The sequence below is a fragment of the Phodopus roborovskii genome, unplaced genomic scaffold, assembly GCF_943737965.1.
Source record: "Phodopus roborovskii unplaced genomic scaffold, PHOROB, whole genome shotgun sequence".
Classification (NCBI taxonomy): domain Eukaryota; kingdom Metazoa; phylum Chordata; class Mammalia; order Rodentia; family Cricetidae; genus Phodopus; species Phodopus roborovskii.
This window is the reverse complement of record NW_026125909.1, coordinates 94,858-114,013: the sequence shown is the minus strand read 5'-3', so window position 1 is coordinate 114,013 and position 19,156 is coordinate 94,858. Positions and strand designations below refer to the sequence as shown.

At 32.0% G+C, this 19,156-nt stretch overlaps 1 protein-coding gene across 2 annotated transcripts in view; it reads left to right on the top strand.

Moving 5' to 3' along the window:
- Klhl4 (kelch like family member 4) overlaps positions 1-19,156 on the top strand; it is a 67,012-nt gene that overhangs the window by 38,161 nt on the left and 9,695 nt on the right. Inside the window, exons 5-8 of one of the 2 annotated variants that reach the window (XM_051178963.1) lie at positions 3,937-4,149; positions 9,979-10,147; positions 15,591-15,815; positions 17,442-17,604. In XM_051178963.1, coding sequence (XP_051034920.1) covers positions 3,937-4,149; positions 9,979-10,147; positions 15,591-15,815; positions 17,442-17,604 — 770 coding nt within the window. Of the gene's footprint in view, positions 1-3,936; positions 4,150-9,978; positions 10,166-15,590; positions 15,816-17,441; positions 17,605-19,156 lie in introns of both variants that reach the window. The other variant, XM_051178962.1, reaches the window with a different exon arrangement.

Sequence of the window (19,156 nt, the reverse complement as noted above, 5' to 3'; positions counted from 1 at the left end):
CATCATATACTATCTTTATTTAATTGGATACCAATAAAATGAAATACAGAATATAAAGAGGCAAAGAAAACTGGACAATAGATATAAAGTAAAATTTTTCCAATAGTCAATAATACTTCTTCAATACAAAGAAAATGAACAATCTAACCTCTAAAGCAGTAGATTACAGGATAGATGGATCTCTTTGAAACTTTGTCAAAAGATACATACTTTGAACAAATTAAATTGCTCCGGTCACTTGAGGTTTTAAATAGAGGCAATTGCATACTAATGAACAAAAGACAACTAAATGTAAAAGTAGTCAGTATAAAAACAGGTTTTAAGACAAATACATACATATATATTTATGTACACATAACCCTTTTCTAAAAATTAGCACAAAGAATATGAATTACCTAAGATTCTGTATGATCTTCTTCCTTTTTCTCCACCCCCACCAGCTCATTATTCAGAATTTGAAGTTTCAGATATAATCTTGAAACAATAACTCTATGTGGAGAATTACATTATCATAGATTGGTGCTTTACAACGTGTTACTTAGTCATGCTATTTATATTCTTGTGTCCTAAATATGGATGACATGCAATCTAAAAGAACAGCAGTTATGTAGTTCAAAGGTTAATCTTACCATAAAACCCTTACCATAAAAACCATGAAAACTTCCTATTAAATTGCTTAAATTCTTGAACTAAGTATTAACAGTTTCCTGTCTGGTATCTTACCTTGCAGACAAAATACACTCTTTGAATTATTTTTGTTGCTCAAAATGAACTTTTCCTCCTCTTTGCATTGTGCTATCCAAACTGAGTGCCAAAGCAGGATGTCCATAAAAATGCAATAGAGCCTTGTCCTGTAACATAACACCATTTCCAATATTATTAGTATCTTTTCTGAATACAATACAATTAGAAAACATAAATTTTATAATATTTTTATAAGTCTATATTAATAGGATTAGAATGTAAATAATTACATTCTAAGAATGATGTTAGACAAATTAGGTATTCAATTATTGTGTCTACCTAATATTATCAAATATCTCATATTCTAAGAGACTGTAGCTTTGCTGGACCTCAAAACCACTTAACAGTACACTTTGCAGTCACTTAAGACTGTGGCCCAATTGTGTATTCAATTTGTTTTTAAGAGAATAAGTCTAAGGGACCTCAGACAGTGGAACCAGAATATATTCCTGGTGCACAAATCGACCTTGCAGACACATCCCCCATGGAGGGATACTGCCTTAACCTAGAGACAGGAGAGAAGCCCTAGTCCCTACTTCACATGACCTGTCAGATCTACATGACCCCACCTGGATGGTATTGCCCTACATGTGGAATTGGGGTGAGGGCAGGGGAGGGGAGGGTGGTCAGGGTCAGGGTGCATGTGAGGGGGCAGAGAGGGTAAGAGGGAGGGAGAGGGAACTGGGATGGACATGTAAAATAAAAAATAAATAAATAAATAAAAAAGAGAATAATGTGAAAAACAACATTAATTCCTTTGGATTTCCAACATAATCAAATTTCACAGTCTAAGACAATGGATTCATACCTACAATTTGAAATTATATACTCTTCCATGGCCTTAACCTAGACTATTCATGCATACCATTTGCTGAATGCAGCAACCACAGAACTGAAAGCAATTTCCTAAAATCTAACAATGTTTGAAAACAGTGGATATTTGTTGATAAACACATATGTTTGTTGCCTGGATCAGTAGGGATTTAATATCCTATAAAACTCTGTTAAAGATTTCTGGAAAGTACACCATTCCTCCTCCATGTGATGTTTTCTATGATGTAAAATAAATACACAGCTAAGTTCTTTGTCAGTAACAGACACAGAGACTCACATTGACAAACACAGAAGGACAAACACAGATACATATTCAGGAACAGATTCATACTCATACAGCAGACAGAAAGGAACACTCTGGGAACATTAAGTAGAGAGTTCAAATCTGGACTCACTTTTAGTTAAATGAATCCAAAGGAAGTGCTTTTGTTTCTTTCATTAATGAGGCACTAATGAACTGCAGGTGACTCCGAGTTAATCAGTAATGCAGGAAATTATAGTTGAGTTGGTAGAATAAGGAAAGCAGCTTGCCCATCCTGATTTGGGTGGTTTTCATTCAAAACCACCCTTACATGCATACTGCAAGCTGACACAAATAAAACTCTATCTCAATCATATAAATACTCATAATATAATTGACAACACATTTATTTTATAAAAGGTATATGTAATTAGGTACAGGTCGGTAATGATTAACTAAAAGCAAGAAAAAAGAATTTTGGGGGAGGTTGCCTATAAAAAAATGTACATTATATTCGAAATAATTTCCAATTAAACAATTTCAGTTACTTGTCTACAGTACAAAGTTCCACGGTAGCATGCACAGATGTTTGAGCATAGTACATACACTTTTTTGTTTGTTTGTTTTTCAAGACAGGGTTTCTTTGTGTAGCTTTGGAGCTGCTCCTGGAATTTTCTCTGTAGACCAGTCTGGCCTTGAACTTACAGAGATCCACATGCCTCTGCCTTCTGAGTGCTGGGATTAAATGCATGTACTACCATCAACTGGCTAATACATATAATTTTATTTACATGAATATATGCTGCTCATCATTTTTAATATTCTTTTGAAGCAACAACTCTGAAGTGATAATAATTGGACCACAAAGTATAATTTATGCTTATATGATACATATCATGTCAACAATTTCTTATCATTAAATTAACTCTCAATAGAGGCATTTTAAATAAACTTCTCTATGATCTACATTGGCACTGAGTAAGTTTATACAATGAAATTCTCTGTCTCTGGCTTCCAATTTTTACTTCAGTAATAAATACAGCTTCATACTTAACACCTGGTAACAGTGACAGTTAATCATATACTTAATTTTTTATTGTTTAAATTATCATTTACATAAATACTTTATCACCTAGAAAAGACAATTGTGTAATTGAGCAAAATATAGTAAACTTCATTTCAGATGTTAATGTTTGAGTTCAGAATTATCAGTGAATTATATAGGATATCTAATAATGGGTACTGCCTGTTTCTCATTAGAGTAAGTCCATCTCCTCATAAGATCCCATAATGATGATTTAACATTTGCATCATTATTTACAAATTTATGAAACAGCATTGCAATGTTTACTGTAAATGTGAGGAATGTTAGCCAAAATGGTCGGCTACAAGAACATAATTTTGTCTCAACTGATTGACTTAATCACAAAAGTGTTCATTGTGGCGTCCCATTTGGGAATTTGTGGCATCATTGATTCCTTATGGAATTATCAGCCTTGTATTTTACTTTATGGGAATTTTGCTACTTATTCTCCTGTTGCTAATGCCTAAACTAGGAGTAGAGATGATGTAATGATTTGGCTTAGTCAAAGACCCCAAATAGTTAGAATCTGTACTAAAATTCCCCAAGAATATCTGTTTTGTATGCAACTCAAATTACAAAGTAAATATTTAATTCTGTTTCAAGAGTATAATACTTAAAGTTTGAAATATTCTACCTCATAAATATTTGAAATAACCTGTATTAATAATATGTATTTAAGAGTACATGTAGAGTGGGGGGATGGAAGGGAATTGAGGTTGGGCGGGCATGGGAGTATGGAGGAGAGGGAACTGGGATAAATATGTAAAATAAGAAAAAAAAATAAAATAAAAAAGGAAAAAAAAAAAAAGAACTAGAGATCATCATCGCAGTGTTTTGGAGAAAAATTGAAACAGCTACTTGTACTTTGATTCCAGATGAAATGTATGGCAATTACCAATGGAAACTTGAAATAAGACACATTAAAATGTGTGGTATGATCTTTGTTGAAGTTAACAAAATAAAATGCTATGTACTTTTATTTTACTAAGGAGATTCTCAGCAACTATATAAATTTATGTTGTTTCTTTTGTAGGAACATTTCATTGATGTAGTGAAGAACCAAGAATTTCTTCTGCTCCCAGCTAATGAAATCTCCAAACTTCTGTGTAGTGATGATATTAATGTCCCTGATGAAGAAACAATTTTCCATGCTCTTATGCAGTGGGTAGGTCATGATGCTCAGAATAGGCAACGAGATCTGGCAAAGCTGCTTTCTTATATCAGACTGCCATTACTTTCACCACAGGTATGGAAATTTATTAAGGTAAATGTAAATTAGACTTCTAAATTACCACTAGGTAGAAGGCCAGTCCTTTTTCATTCATTTTTTTTTCAGAGAATGTATAATGATGTTGTGTATAGGATTCACTTTCTAGAACAATGTATTTTTCAATGAAAGTTATTAGTAAAGAAGAAAAAGAAATGTAGCTTAAAAGAATAACCTTCAGATGATTCCGAACATCATACTATCCATCCCTTTCAGTTTCCTTCCTTGCCAAATATCAAAACAAGCAAGGAAAACGACTGAGACTCCTTTTATGATTCCACTTACCTTCTAAGCAAAGTGGTAATAATCAAGATAGCAGCTTCATGTAGGTGGATTTAGGAGGAGTCAGATACAGGACAATACCTATAAATATACCTATAAATGTGGGAAATTATCTCCTGTAATTGAAAGAAAGCTCCTGTCCTTTCAGATGTACTCATAATGATATTCTCATCATACATACTGAACTAAAGGATTATAGCAAAGATGTTTCTAAAAATAAATGTCCTTAGTTAAGACCCAATATTGGCTAAAATGTTGTTCAATTTTAACATGAAATTTCACTCAAATGCAGTGTAGCACCGTTGTATAATGGAAATATTGGCAATAAGAACAGTGCATCTGTTGTAAACTTATCTACATTAAATATGATTTGTATAATACAGAGAAGCACATTTCTCATATGAATTTCTTATGTATTGAATCTGGCTAAAGTGCCACAAAACATTTATTTTGGAAAGAAAAGAGCTATTTTAAAATTAATACATTTCATAAATCTTAATATTGTAAAACAAGTGCTAACATATTGGTAAATTCTCTCTTAATTTTCAGCTGTTATTTATAAGTGTTACTATATATACATATATATATACATATGTATATATAGTAAAGACAAGAAATAGGCCAAATTTGTTTTCTAAGGTGCTGTTTCTCCCATTCTAAATGGAGAAAAAAATAATTGCCTGACATTTTTTATTTTTTAATTTGCATACAATGTAATCAAGGCTCTCCTAATGACATTTTATATCCATCTATTATACTTTGTTTATATTCATCTTCCTGGCACCTCCCATGTCACCCTCCTAACTTTATTTTATTCCCCCACAAATAGACATGCCATGAAAGTAAAAGGGATATACCCATGAGAACACACAAATATAACTGACTATAGATTTTGTATAAGAGTGGGAAAAGTGATATTTGTCTTCCTGAACACCCTCCATTATCTTGCAAATGGTATTTACTAGTTCTTCTTTATGACTGAATGAAACAGTGTTTTCTTTCATCCAGTCATCTGTTGGTGATCATCTAGGTTTATTCCATATCTTAGAAATTTTGAATAGTGTTACAACAATCATGGGTGAGCAGGTAACTATCTATGTATAATGTTGAATTACATTTCTTTAGATATATTACTGGGATGATGTAGCTAAATTATACAGCAGCTTTATTCTATATTTTTGAGGAAACTTCATAATAATTTCTTTTTATTAGATTACTTTTGAGACAGCAGTGTGAAAAGGTTCCCTCCTCTTTACATCATCCAAATATGTTATTTAGGGGAACATTTTAAATTTTGAATTTTAAATCTTTTAAAAATTTTTCTTACAGGTATATATTGATGATGTCCATACAGACTGCAGTGAGATGGAATTTCAGTGTGGTCTTAGTTTGTGTGTCCTTGATTACTAAGCTTACTAAGCATGTTGAAAGTTGTATTCATATGTTGACTGTCCATTTGTGTCTTTTAGTTTGAGAATTACAGTTTTTAATTTATTTTATCTTTTATTGATTGGACAATATGTGTTTTGGTATTTAAAGTTTTTTCTTATTTTTTTTTGTAGATTTTAGATATTAACCCTTGTTTCTCAGTTTCAGTTGTTCTGTTAATATCCCTGATCCATTTAGAATTGATTGGTTCAATTTAAGAGGCAGAAATTTATACTCACTCTTAAACATGTGGATATCTAATTTTTCTCCCTCCGTGTGCTATAAAGAAAATCTTTGCCAATGATATTTTTTATCAAAAGTTAGGCTGTAGGTGTAGTTTATTAGTCAGTTCTCTATGGTGTTCCATTACTCTACCACATGTGTCCCTCCCTCTGTGTTACTCTGTTTCTCTCTCTCTCTCTCTCTCTCTCTCTCTCTCTCTCTCTCTCTCTCTCTCTCTGTGTGTGTGTGTGTGTGTGTGTGTGTGTGTGTGTGTGTGTGTTCATGTGCAGGTATATTCTTGTGCCAGAATCATGTTTATTTTGTTAAATGGTTCTGTACTACTATTTGTAATTGAATGTTATAATACCCATAGCATTTTCCCTTAGCATTTCTTTGGGTGTTTGTGGTATTTTATGTTTCCATATAAGTTTTAGGATAATTCACTCTATTTCTATATACAATGAAAACTGTTGTCATTTTGTTTGGGATGGCAATGAATCTGTACATTGCAATCATTAATATATACTTTCTTATAGTATGAATTACCTCATTCACTTCTTTAGAATTTTCCTGGTAGAACACTTTGTCCTCCTTGAATAGGTTTATTCCTAGGTACTCTATTTTTGTAGTTATTATGAATGGAATGTTTTCCTCAGCACAATTGTTTTTGACATTCAAAAAATCTACTAATATTTCTATATCAAATGTATATCTTGTTAATTCTCTGAAAATGTTCATCACATCTTAGATTTTTGTAGTCAAGTCCGTAGAGTCTTTTAATACATAGTCATAAGCATGTAGAAATAATTGAAATTCTTTTCCTGTTTGAATCATGATTGTATTTTTGCCTTATTCATTTAGCTTATAGTTCAGTTTATTGAATAGGAGTGAAAAGAGTGGCCACATTTGTCTCCCCTTGTTTTAAAGTAAATGTTTTAGTCTCTTACCATTTAATAACTGCCTAAATAATGCAGTTTTACAGTATTCTGCATGTTTCATTGCTCTATAGATGTATGTCTGTGTGTGTGTGTCCACATGCACAAATTTTTGTGACTCTACCATGCTTATTTTGTTCAATGGTTCTGTTTTACCATATGAAATTGAATATTAGGATATTTAAAGAAATATATGAATTTACCTTACATATTCTTTATCATATTGAAGTGTGTTCCTTCTTCTTTAAATTTCTGTAGGGCTTTTTATCCTGAAGTGATGTTGAAGTACATTGAAGGCTTTTGTTTCTGTTTGTACATCTATTAAAATTATCTTATGGCTTCTATGCCTGAGACTATTAATGTACACATTTGTTGATATACAATTGTTATACCTTTCTCACATATCTGAAATGAAACATTTGATAATATTATGTGACAGTTTTCATGTATTAATCAAGTCCATTTGCATGTAATTTATTGAGAAATTTTGTGTGTAATTTCACAAGGGAAATTCGTTTAAATTATTCTATTTTTTTTTTTGTGTGTGTGTGTGCCCCTCTCTGATTTTAGGTTCAGGATAATGTTAGCTACTTTTGGTATGTTTTTTTTGCAGAATTCCATGTCTTTCTGCTTTATTGTACGGTCTGAGAGATATTTATGCTAATTCTTCTTTAAAGAGCTTGAAGAATTCATCAGTAAATCTTTCCAGTCTTATCTTTTTCTTTGTTAGGATAATTTGATTATGATTGAATCTTTTGGCTATTTTTATGCTAATGCTATTGTTAATACTTGTCATAACCTCTGAATTACATTTGAGTAGTTTGTATTTGTCTAAGAATTTATCCATTTTTGTAGATTTCCCAGAAGCTTTCAAGTAAATATTTTGAAATTATTCACTAATGAAAGTCTGGTTTAATCTGTCATGTAGTATTTTTTTTCACCTGTATTCTTGGTAAATTTGGCCCTTATCATTGTTTTTTTCATTGATTCTTCCTAATGTTCTTCCAGTCTCCACTATGTTATTTTCTTCAATAATTTTTGTTCTTTCTGTCTATTAATGTTGAGTTTAGTGTGTTATTAATATTTTTATGGTATCAAAGTACATTGTTAAGTTATCTGTATTATCTGTTTTTTGTTTTAAATGGAAGCATTAATATCCTATTTGAACTTCTTTGCTATCACATAGTTTCTAATAATTTCTTTTGTTAAGCTATGAAACTACATACATTCTCTGAGAACACATGCATATGCCATAACATAATATCAACTGCCTCCTTGAGGAGTCTATTGTTTATTCAGAAGGCAATACCTTAGTAATATCTAAATATAGCTATTCATATATGTATATGTATATGTATATGTATATGTATATGTATATGTATATGTATATGTATATGCATACACACATAGATATATAACGTTGCCCTCAAGATCTAAATAAAGATAGGATAGCTATCTTTCAAATGCAGCATTTGAAGAAAATTTATTTTTGTGTGAACATGAGAATCTAGGCAACCTATTGGATTGTATAATTTAATGATCTATAAACTGGCAAGATATTTTCTATGAACTTGTTAGCATCTAAATTCTTAGGCCCTACCCTGACCAGCCAAATCACTGTCTGAAATGAAGCTTAATAATATATACCTTAACCTGTGCATAAAATTTTTTTAGACATGCAAAAACATGAGAAGCAGTTGTGATTCCAAAGCTCTTAAATTTACAGTTCTTTATGTGTTTTTAATTTTTTCTGCATGTATTAAACATTTATTACAATGAAGGGATGTGTAATGTCTCATCACACAATTTTTGTTTTCTCAACTTCAATAATGCTCTATGCCTAAAATATTTTTAATCTGAAAATTTCCTGATAATGTTAATAACAGGCAATGATATGGGTTTGTAGGCATTCTAAGACAATTTTATACATTCTGAGCAAACACTACAGCAATAACGCATATGGAGATGATAAATCTATAAAGTATTTTTAGAGCAAAGTTGTATAGCTTAGTCTTTAAACCTATTTCAAAGACCATTTTAAAGAGATGCCTGCAGTTTTATCAGGCAAATCAAAATATTAATTCACCAGAGAATTACAAGTTGAAATAAAACAAAACTAAAGTTAACCAGAAAAAGAAGTAAATGTTAGCCGGGCATTGGTGGTGAATGCCTTTAATCCCAGCACTCAGGAGGCAGAGGCAGGCAGACCTCTGTGAGTTAGAGGCCAGCTTGGTCTACAAGAGCCAGTTCCATGATAGTCTCCAAAAGCCACAGAGAAACCCCATCTTGAAAAACCAAAAAGGGGGAAAAAAGGAAATGTTATAGAAATCTTATGGAAAGAGATTAGCAATTTTACTCCAGCAAACTTGTTTGGTATTTCTTTTGATGTACTATGCCAGTGTGAATCCAAAAGTTAAAAGAAATGAATAGAGAATAATGTGTGTCAGCATTCTGAAATGTGCCCATGAGATTTCATCAGTTCTTCATCTTGAGAGCAATATTTTACCTATATTTCATCATTATTATTTAGGATCTAAATTGCATCAGGTAATGACAGTAGCACTCATTTTGATGGTCTTTACTAGTAAGTAGTTACTCCCATATGTACATCAGCTCACTTTAAAAATCATTTGCTTACAGAATAATACTGGTATGTATTGTTAAAGATACAGTACAAAGTTAGGGGATAGTATCTTAACAGAGCATGTTTCCATGACATCTCTGATAGCTCAAATATACAAAATTATAAACTGCTTGCATTAGCCACAAGCAGTAGATGAATATACTCAAATTTGTGTGGCTACAGCTAGTCACTTTGATTAATTTTAAAATTCGTTTTATGTGTCTTTTTCCATACTTAGTCTTTCATGTTGTAAATATAAACCATGCTCTTTCTGATGTTGGACTCCTGATAAATGTTCCGTGCATCATTACTTTCCAGTTACTTGCAGATCTGGAAAACAGTTCAATGTTTACTGATGATCTGGAGTGTCAGAAGCTGTTAATGGAAGCTATGAAGTATCATCTCTTGCCTGAGAGAAGATCCATGTTGCAAAGCCCTCGCACAAAACCTAGAAAGTCAACTGTGGGGGCACTTTATGCTGTGGGAGGTATGGATGCTGCTAAAGGTAAAAGCAACACATTAATTAATTGGGAAAATATCTCCATTTGAAAAAGAAGAGATATTTCTAACAACCTCCACTTTGTGAGGATGCTATTAAATCCTTGTTAAAGTAAGTGTATCTGAATATGATTTTCATAAAAAGGGTAGTGTGTATGATTTTGGTACCAAATTTTCCTCCTTATCTTTTGGATCATAAAGTGTTAATTGCATCTTTTGGATCATAAAGTGTTAATTGCTACCGATTTAATTCTTAGCAGGGATTTTACTTTATGAACACAATTCTAGGTTTGAACATTCAGTTTTCCCTGTCAATTTTTTTTTCAGAAAAAATTTATCTATCTATTTTTGAAATAGAAAAATGCATCTAAATGTATTTTTGAACAAATGTAATAATGAAGTCTAGCTATTGCTCTCAAATCTGCTACATGCTTAAAGACTAATTATAAAAATACTGACATTCTGACAAAAAGATCATCAATTCAAATTTGCAATAAAATCTTAACTTTTTTATAAATAATTATTCTGTGAAATTAAAGAAGCACTTTCTGAAGGTATTATCCTTCCCCTTCTTGAACATAGTTTTATCGATGTCTTTCCTAGTTGCATGACACTTTTACATTTTAACAATGCTTTTGGTTAAAATAACAAAGCAAATATTTTTATTATATTACATGCAAGGGTATTTTGCTTTCATACATGTTTGTGAATAATATGCTTTATGGTATTCATGAGTACAGCTTGCAGTAGACTAGAAGAGACATCACATCCCTTGGAATGGAGTTACAGGTGGTTTTGAGCCATCATGTGGGTGTTGGGTCCTGTAAAAGGGCAGCTGGTGCTCTTGCTAGGTGAACCATCTCTTCAAATTGAAGCAAGTATTTTATTACTGAGAGCTTGTGAAGAAAATAAGCATACTGATAAATTATAAGCTGAAATTTCATTTGACAGCTTGGCAAAAAGACCTAGTAACAACCTAGTATTTCCTTTGGAAATTGGAATAGAACATACGATATATGCCAATTAATTATAAAGCTTGTTCACTTGGTGAATTTTCTATTATTGTAACAGAGTATCTGAGGTGGGAAATTTGAAATGATAAAAATTTATGAGCTGGAAGGACAAAAAAGAAAGAAAGCAAAGAACATAGAGGGGAAATTTGGCTGATTTTTATTAGTGTCCATTAATATTAATTGTAGAATACAGTGGTTTCATTATGACAATTTCATATGTACATATTATATAGGACTTTTATTGTTATTTTCTCCCTCTATTATCTTTCTTCATCTTTTAATTTTTGCTTGATTATAGCCTGCTTTCATGCTCACAGAGCATTGTGAGACCAAAATTAGTCCATTGTGAGAGTAATTATTCATCATCTTAGCAGTTTTTTTAAATCAAATACCTTAAACATTATCACATTATAGACTATATTTAATACATAAATTCTAGAAAATATATATCAAATTTAACACCTCTAAAAATGAGAATGTCAATGAAATTATTTCCAAATTGTGAAACTATTTGATAACTAGTGTTCTTCAGAAGATAAAATTAATCATAATTAATTTCAGGTTTGACTAGTTGGTGTTTTATTGCTTTTATATTGTCTTGTTTTTTTTTCCATTTTGGTTCAGCTTTTGCTTCCATAGATTAGGCCAACCTAAAAGATAATGTCACTCCACCTGCATCAGTCTCTCAAGTGCTGGCATTACAGACATGAGACATTATACCTAACTTTATTTAACCAAATAGAGTAACTTTAACTACTTCTTGGTACTTAATTTAAAAGCTAAAGGTACTATTATAAAACATAACTGCAATTAGTAATTATCATTCTTTGTGATTTTTTCTTCACGTACTAAAATATTAAGACCAAGTACTTTATAGACCCTTTGGAAAACACTTTATAAGTCTGACAATAATACTACAAGAGAGCTTCTATTACTTCTACTTTGGGGAATTTAAGATTACATAATCTGGAAATGCTATTCAATATATTCTCCCTATTCTCCCTTGTTTTCTCCATCTATACCCTCTTATGCACCCCCTCCCTATCTTCTCCAAATTCATGGCTTTTTTCATCAACTGTTACTGCATGCATGTATGTTTTTGCGTACACACACATATTGCTAAGTATAACCTGTTGAGTCCAAAAATAAATAAAAAAATGACTAATCTGTTGAGTCCAAAAAATAAATAAAAAAGACTATGATCATTTATATATATGGTCACTATTCTAGAAGGGATAGTAGCAAAATCCTCCCTACTCTTTGTGGTCTCAGGTTCTTGAAAAACCAGAGTTTTCAAAAATAATAAAACAGTAAAGAATTAGGTACAAAAATCTAAGTGTTAAGCACAAAACATGTGAAGGGTAGCATCTGCTTATAAAAATCAATATTATGTTGAAAAAGTGTTTACCAGTACAGTTTTTATTCACAGTGACCTATATGCCTTTTTATAATATATTGTTTCAGATACCTTAAAGATGTCTTTTGAAATTTCACCTATTATTGTCTAGTATTATAGTACTCTGTTATTTAATTTTGGCTCTGTATCAGGCAGTAAATACAAAATTACAACTAAATACAGATATCACACAAATGTCTGAAGCTAACTTTAATGACTACTGTATATCATAAAAGAACCCTCAGAAAGCTGATCAAGATCTGAATCAAATTTTAAAATTCAAATAGTTGAATTATCAGTGAAGGTGAGCAGGAACTGAGAAAGTCTTTAAAGTTTATGATACAGACCTTCTTACTAGTCACACCATTTGTGATTGAAGTAAGGACGTTTAAAAATATAAACCTTACCTTCTGTAGCTAGCCTAATGTCCTGAAAAACTAATCCTACACAAAGTATTTATCTATATATTTCAAGTTCATTTTTTTGTGATAGCTTACTAAAGTAGCCTTGTGGTGTATGTTAACCTATTACATTTCCATTTGTCACTATATTTTCTTAATAATTATCATAGCTCAATTTTGAATTCTATCTAAAATGACTATGATAATTTTCACTGATTACAAAGAAAAATAAAATAAATCAGAAGAATGAAAAACATTTGTGAAAATTGTAATAATTAAACAAACAAAAAAATTCACAAAAAACTGGATTTGCAATCATATAGCAATTTGTATGTATTTCAATTCTAACTGTGTCATCTAACAATGTATAGTCCAGAAAAGATGACCAAAATGAAAATAAATTAGTTATGAATACAATATATGCTCTGCCTAAGTTTTGCCTTTATATTTGCCCCAAGACTATAGCCTTACAACTGTCAGTGACAATGGAGATGTTAAGTTCATTTTCATTGTTTTAATGAAGTATTTTTCCCACAAATCTACCAGTAAAGAACATGTGGGAAGTGTTTTGCTTGTCCCTGTGTTAAAATATAGAAGTGAATAAGAATCCAACCAACTTTCATTTTTTATTAGAAGCCTAGCCATTTTGAAAAATCAGCCTTAACTGAAAACACTCAGCGGCAATTTTGAGTGAGTGACAAATTGCATTATTTACTGAAGTGAATAATACATCACAATAATAGTTAGAATTTACTATTGCACTAGTGAGCACATACTATGTCACTAAATTGATAAGCCAGCTGTTTAAATTTAAACTTTCATCAATCAGGTAATTCTTTTTTGACATTAAAGACGTGAATTTTAATGGTTCAGTGGTTATGAGCACTGACTGCTCTTCCAGAGGACCCAGGTTCAATTCCCAGCACCCACATGACAGCTAGCAACTGTCTCTAGCTCCAAGATCTGACACTCTCACAGACATACAAGGAGGCAAAACACCAGTGCATATAAAATAAAAGTAAATTAATTAAAAAGATACAATTTATACATAATACATTTTACATTGTCAGTAAAGCTATTCATTCATACACAGATGTTTCATAAAATGAAAAAAACTAAAATATTTCCAGAGCCAGCCTGTGCCAGTCATGTTCACTGCATCAATCTTGTTGAACCCCCAGGTACATGTGGTTTTGGCTGCTGAGGAGCTGTACTTAGGAGGTGGCAGTCTTTTCTGAGATTTTAAAGCAGGGAGTTGGCACAGCCAAGCCTCGAGCCCAGTCCTGCACTGTGTTGACCATATAGGTGACCCTCTTTCTCCTCCTCCCCCCTCTCTCGTACATTGGTGGTTTGCCTACATGTATGTCTTTGCGAGGATGTCAGATCCCATAGAACATAAGTTATAGACAATTGTGGGCTGTCATGTGAGTGCTGGAAAGTGAACCCTTGTCCTCCTTAAGAAGAGCCAGTGCTCTTAACTGCTGATCCATGTCTCCAGCCCTAGATAACTTTCCCTTTTCACAGCTGTTAGATTTATTTTAATGACACCCTAAAACTTTGATGGAAGGCTAGCAGGGCCTTGGCTCAACAGCTATAAAAGAGCCCTAAACGAAGGCACTTGTGGAGGGGAAGTGCTGTTCAGGCCTTCTTATTTCTTCATATGAAATCTGGATGGGAGAGCTCAAGGGTGAGGGTCACAGAGAAAGCATTCTAGACAGCTGAGAGGTACAGGGTGTTGGGTGCTGGCAGCACACACGTGCACAAGACCACCCCCCCCCCCGCGCGCGCACACACACACACACCAAAGTAATTCTTAAATTATAAAAAAAATACAAAGTCAAGAATTACATTAATTAAAAATTCAATTCACTAGCTTCAGTAAACTATAAAAGTAAATATTTCAACCAACATTTTACAAAAACATGCAATAACAGAATCCAAAATATAGGCTCTTTCATTACATTTTGATGTTTGAAATCTGTATTGGTACCAACAGTAATATAGGCACAATTTAATTTCATGTTATAGTTAATATCAGCATCAAAATCAGATTTTGATGACACAAGCAACATATACTATTTTCTACTCAGTCTTCCAGTTTAATTCAAAAGTGGTGGAGTTATGACTTCCTGCTTGTAAGGAGCACTGCCACAGGTCTTGTCGCTCCGCCATGCCAGGCCCAATTAACACACTGAGACTCTGTATTTGATATAATTCTGTTGGCCAATTACTAGTTTCTTATCGGCTAGCTCTGTCTTAAGTATTAACCCATTTCTGCTGATCTATGTATTTCTCTTACCGGGGAGCTGGCTGGCATTCTGCTTTCTCCAGACTCTCCATCTTGACTCTCCTCCTTACTCCTTCCTCTTCCTCCTTGTCTCCTAGTCCCTCCTATCTTCCTTTCCTATTGGTCAACAGTGCTTTATTTATTAACCAGTATGAGAAACATATACAGAATGACATCTCTGCTTTCCTTATATTCAGTTAGTATTGCAACCTGAGCTATTTATTTTAGTTTGAGCTCTCTTTCTTGGTGCTATGCTGCAAATTCAAACACAATGTGAAATAATCCAACTTAAAATTTTAACATGATTTTATCATTGCTAATTACATATTTAACAGGTACTACTACAATTGAGAAATATGACCTCAGAACCAACAGTTGGATCCATATCGGCACAATGAGTGGTCGCAGACTTCAGTTTGGAGTTGCAGTTGTTGATAATAAACTTTATGTTGTGGGAGGAAGAGATGGCTTAAAAACTTTGAATACTGTAGAATGTTTTAATCCTGTTACCAAAACCTGGATTGTGATGCCTCCTATGTCAACACATAGGCATGGGCTTGGTAAGATATTTAATGCTATGTAATTTCTCAAAAATTTACAACAATAATTTTCATATTAGATCTAACAGCATTTTATGAGGGGTTATTCCAAGAGTTACAGTGGCTTAAAGGTTCTGGGAATGTTAAGCAAACTTGAACAGCCCATGGAAATCTGCAATGGTAACACAATGTTACATTTAATTCTATGTTCCTTCTCCCAACTTTTGAAAGAATTCCATTATATAAAATATAATGATTTTCAGAATGGATATTTTACAGAGAACATAAAAAGCAGCAGACCACTTTCTCTCAGCTCAGCAAAGAGTGAGGAATTTTGACAATGATAAATTTTTATAAGTACTAGTTAGAACATTATGTCACTGACACAACAAGCATATTTGCATTTACTATAAGATTTTTTGGATACAGGTCCAGGATAAATATATTTATTTTAGCCCTTTTTTCAGATATCTAAAGTATAATTAAAGCAAAATATTCTAACGTTAAGAATGAGTAAGGTTGTATAGAATATTGGGGAACTTTAATCCTCCTGAATATTTGTCAAGGTACATTGTTTTCTTTATACTATGTTCCATGTGCTTTAAAGTTATGGTATTTGAAATATAGAGCATTAGACTCAGTTTTCCTTACAAAATACTCATGTTTAAGTTCATTTTTAAATTATATATAAGCAAATGTGTCTATGTCTGGGTTTATGAATATGAAAATGTTGCCTTGGAGATCAGAAGAAGGTATCATATCTCTTGGAGGTGGAGTTACAAGCAGTAGTGAGCTACAAGACATGAGTGCCGAACTGAACTCATCCAGTACTTGACAAGATCAGTGTGCACCTTTTACCACTGAGTCATTTTTCTAATTAACACAATAGGCTTTCATATGCCATTTCGAGAACTAGAATTTTCTCACCATTCATTTTGATAAGCTGTTTCTGCTAAATCATATACAATGTTATATCAATGTAATTCTTATGCATGGGCATGTTCTACAGATAAAGAAAAGCAAACTTTTAAATATATACTGACTAAAAGATGTTAGTAATCTCATGTGAGGTGGATGTACAAAACACAATGAAAGTTAGACTAAGATGCTACATGAAAAAAAGAGGACAATTCTAAGAGTCCTGAGGGGCAGAGTGGGATCATTCATAATTTTTTTAAAAAAAAAATCATTCAGCTAAACACCAAAAATGAAAAGCTAGTGAATTATCTCAAGGTATCAAATAATTCTAATAGGAATTAAGAAAAACAAAAAACCTGCAACATTCCACATTAAGCCTAAAAGTAGTAGTTTATCTTGCATGTGTTTGCATTTTAAAAAATGCTGAAATTATGCCAGAAAAAATGTTAGTTTCCATTTTGATTGCTTCCTAGTATTACACAGGGCTACATCTGTTGATTTTTTGTTATATAAGAATGATAGCTTCTTGTGGTATATATTTATCAGCAGAAGTGTTTCTATGATAATAAGACCATATTTAGCCTCATGTAAAAATCAATTAATTATTCACATGGGCATAAAACTATTTAAGATCAAAATACAAAGTTTGTTTTAAGCAGCTTGTTATTTAGATAGTGAAAATATATATATTGCATGAGGCATATATAGGTGACCCCTCATATCCTTTAGGTGTAGCCACACTTGAAGGACCAATGTATGCTGTTGGAGGTCATGATGGATGGAGTTATCTAAATACAGTAGAAAGATGGGATCCTGATGGACGTCAATGGAATTATGTGGCCAGCATGTCAACGCCTAGAAGCACAGTTGGAGTTGTTGCATTAAATAACAAGTAAGCTTAAATAGACAAGGTCTTTGCTACCAGATCATGTAATACAGAGTTATTTTGTTATGATAATCAATAAACATTCTACATTATCAGAACATCCTTATTAACAATTATAAATGTCATTTTGTAGGAACTTTCATTCGTTAAGATGGAAAATAGTTGTCTACAATAAATGCTTCATTAAGCATTTTATTCACTTTCTCTTTTAAAAAGTTCATCCAGGAATTAGAAATACGAGCACTTTTTTTTTGACAAATTTTGCATCTTAGCCTTATCTCAAAAGGGTCAGAATCTGTATTTTAATGAAATCTTTAGGAAAATTGAATACACCTGAATTTGAGGAACACTGTTGTAGATAATAATTTCCAATTTACCCTACATAAATGGAACATTTTTCATTGCTATTTACTTTAAATTTATAAAATAATTTATCTACCTATGTTTATGAATAAGTTAAGTTTTTGTTCAGCAATCTGTCCTCTGAGTGTTTACAGTTTTTAGTAATCAATTCCATCTGATTTTGCCCTTGCTGAAGACTTACTTTTTCCTGATACCATGAAAACAAACTAATAACCTCTAAGGAGATACATCCAAGCAATGAATTATTACCACACAATGGTTTTCTTATTTTTATTTTTTCTTATATTTTTGATATTTTAATTACATCATTTCACCCTTCCCTCTCTTCCCCCACCAAAATGTTTCATATTCATTTAATTTCATTCAGATTTATGATCTATTTTTCATTAATTATTTTTACATTAATATGTATGTTAGTGTAATGTATACATATATGTACATGTATATTACTAAATATAACCTGCATAATGCTACTTATATGCTTGTTTTCAAAGACATGGAAGCACTCAATGTAGCATATAGGATATCTTACATGACAGGAATCTCAAGAACATCTGAGATTGTATACTACTATGCATAAAACAACCTGAACATAAGAATAATCTCAGTAAAAAAATCAGCATAGGTATATTTTAGAACTCAACACAAAAAGAAATAGAAAATAAGCAAAGCAAAAAGGAGGTACTTATTCATGATATTTTGGGATTTTACATAATCCTAAACTGTCTGATCTACCCTGATGATATCGAGCGATTGAGTTCTATAATCCCTTCTGTATATCATAACAAACTCAAATCATCAGGTTGAATTTATTTCATTTTTTTTACTGAGTGTCTGTTCTTTTAAATTCAGTGTGAAAGGAACCTACAAGCATATGGTGTAATAATTGTTTATCATCTTTATTATTACAGTAAAAATAAATTAAAGCATTATATATTAAAATGATTGACATTTATAAGTCCCCAAGGCAAGATTAATAGCTAAATTTTCTTCCTATGGAAAATCCACCATCTTAATTCTATTCTATTTCTTTAGTTGGTTTATATAAATATCTTTCAGGAAAAATATTTCATACTTAACAATTCCTACATAACAGAAAGTATGAAGTGAAGCAGTGCAACTTATTTGAAACTGCCTGTTGGGACCATGTACAAACACAAAACCTCTTGATATCTTCTGGCTTTCTGAATATAAT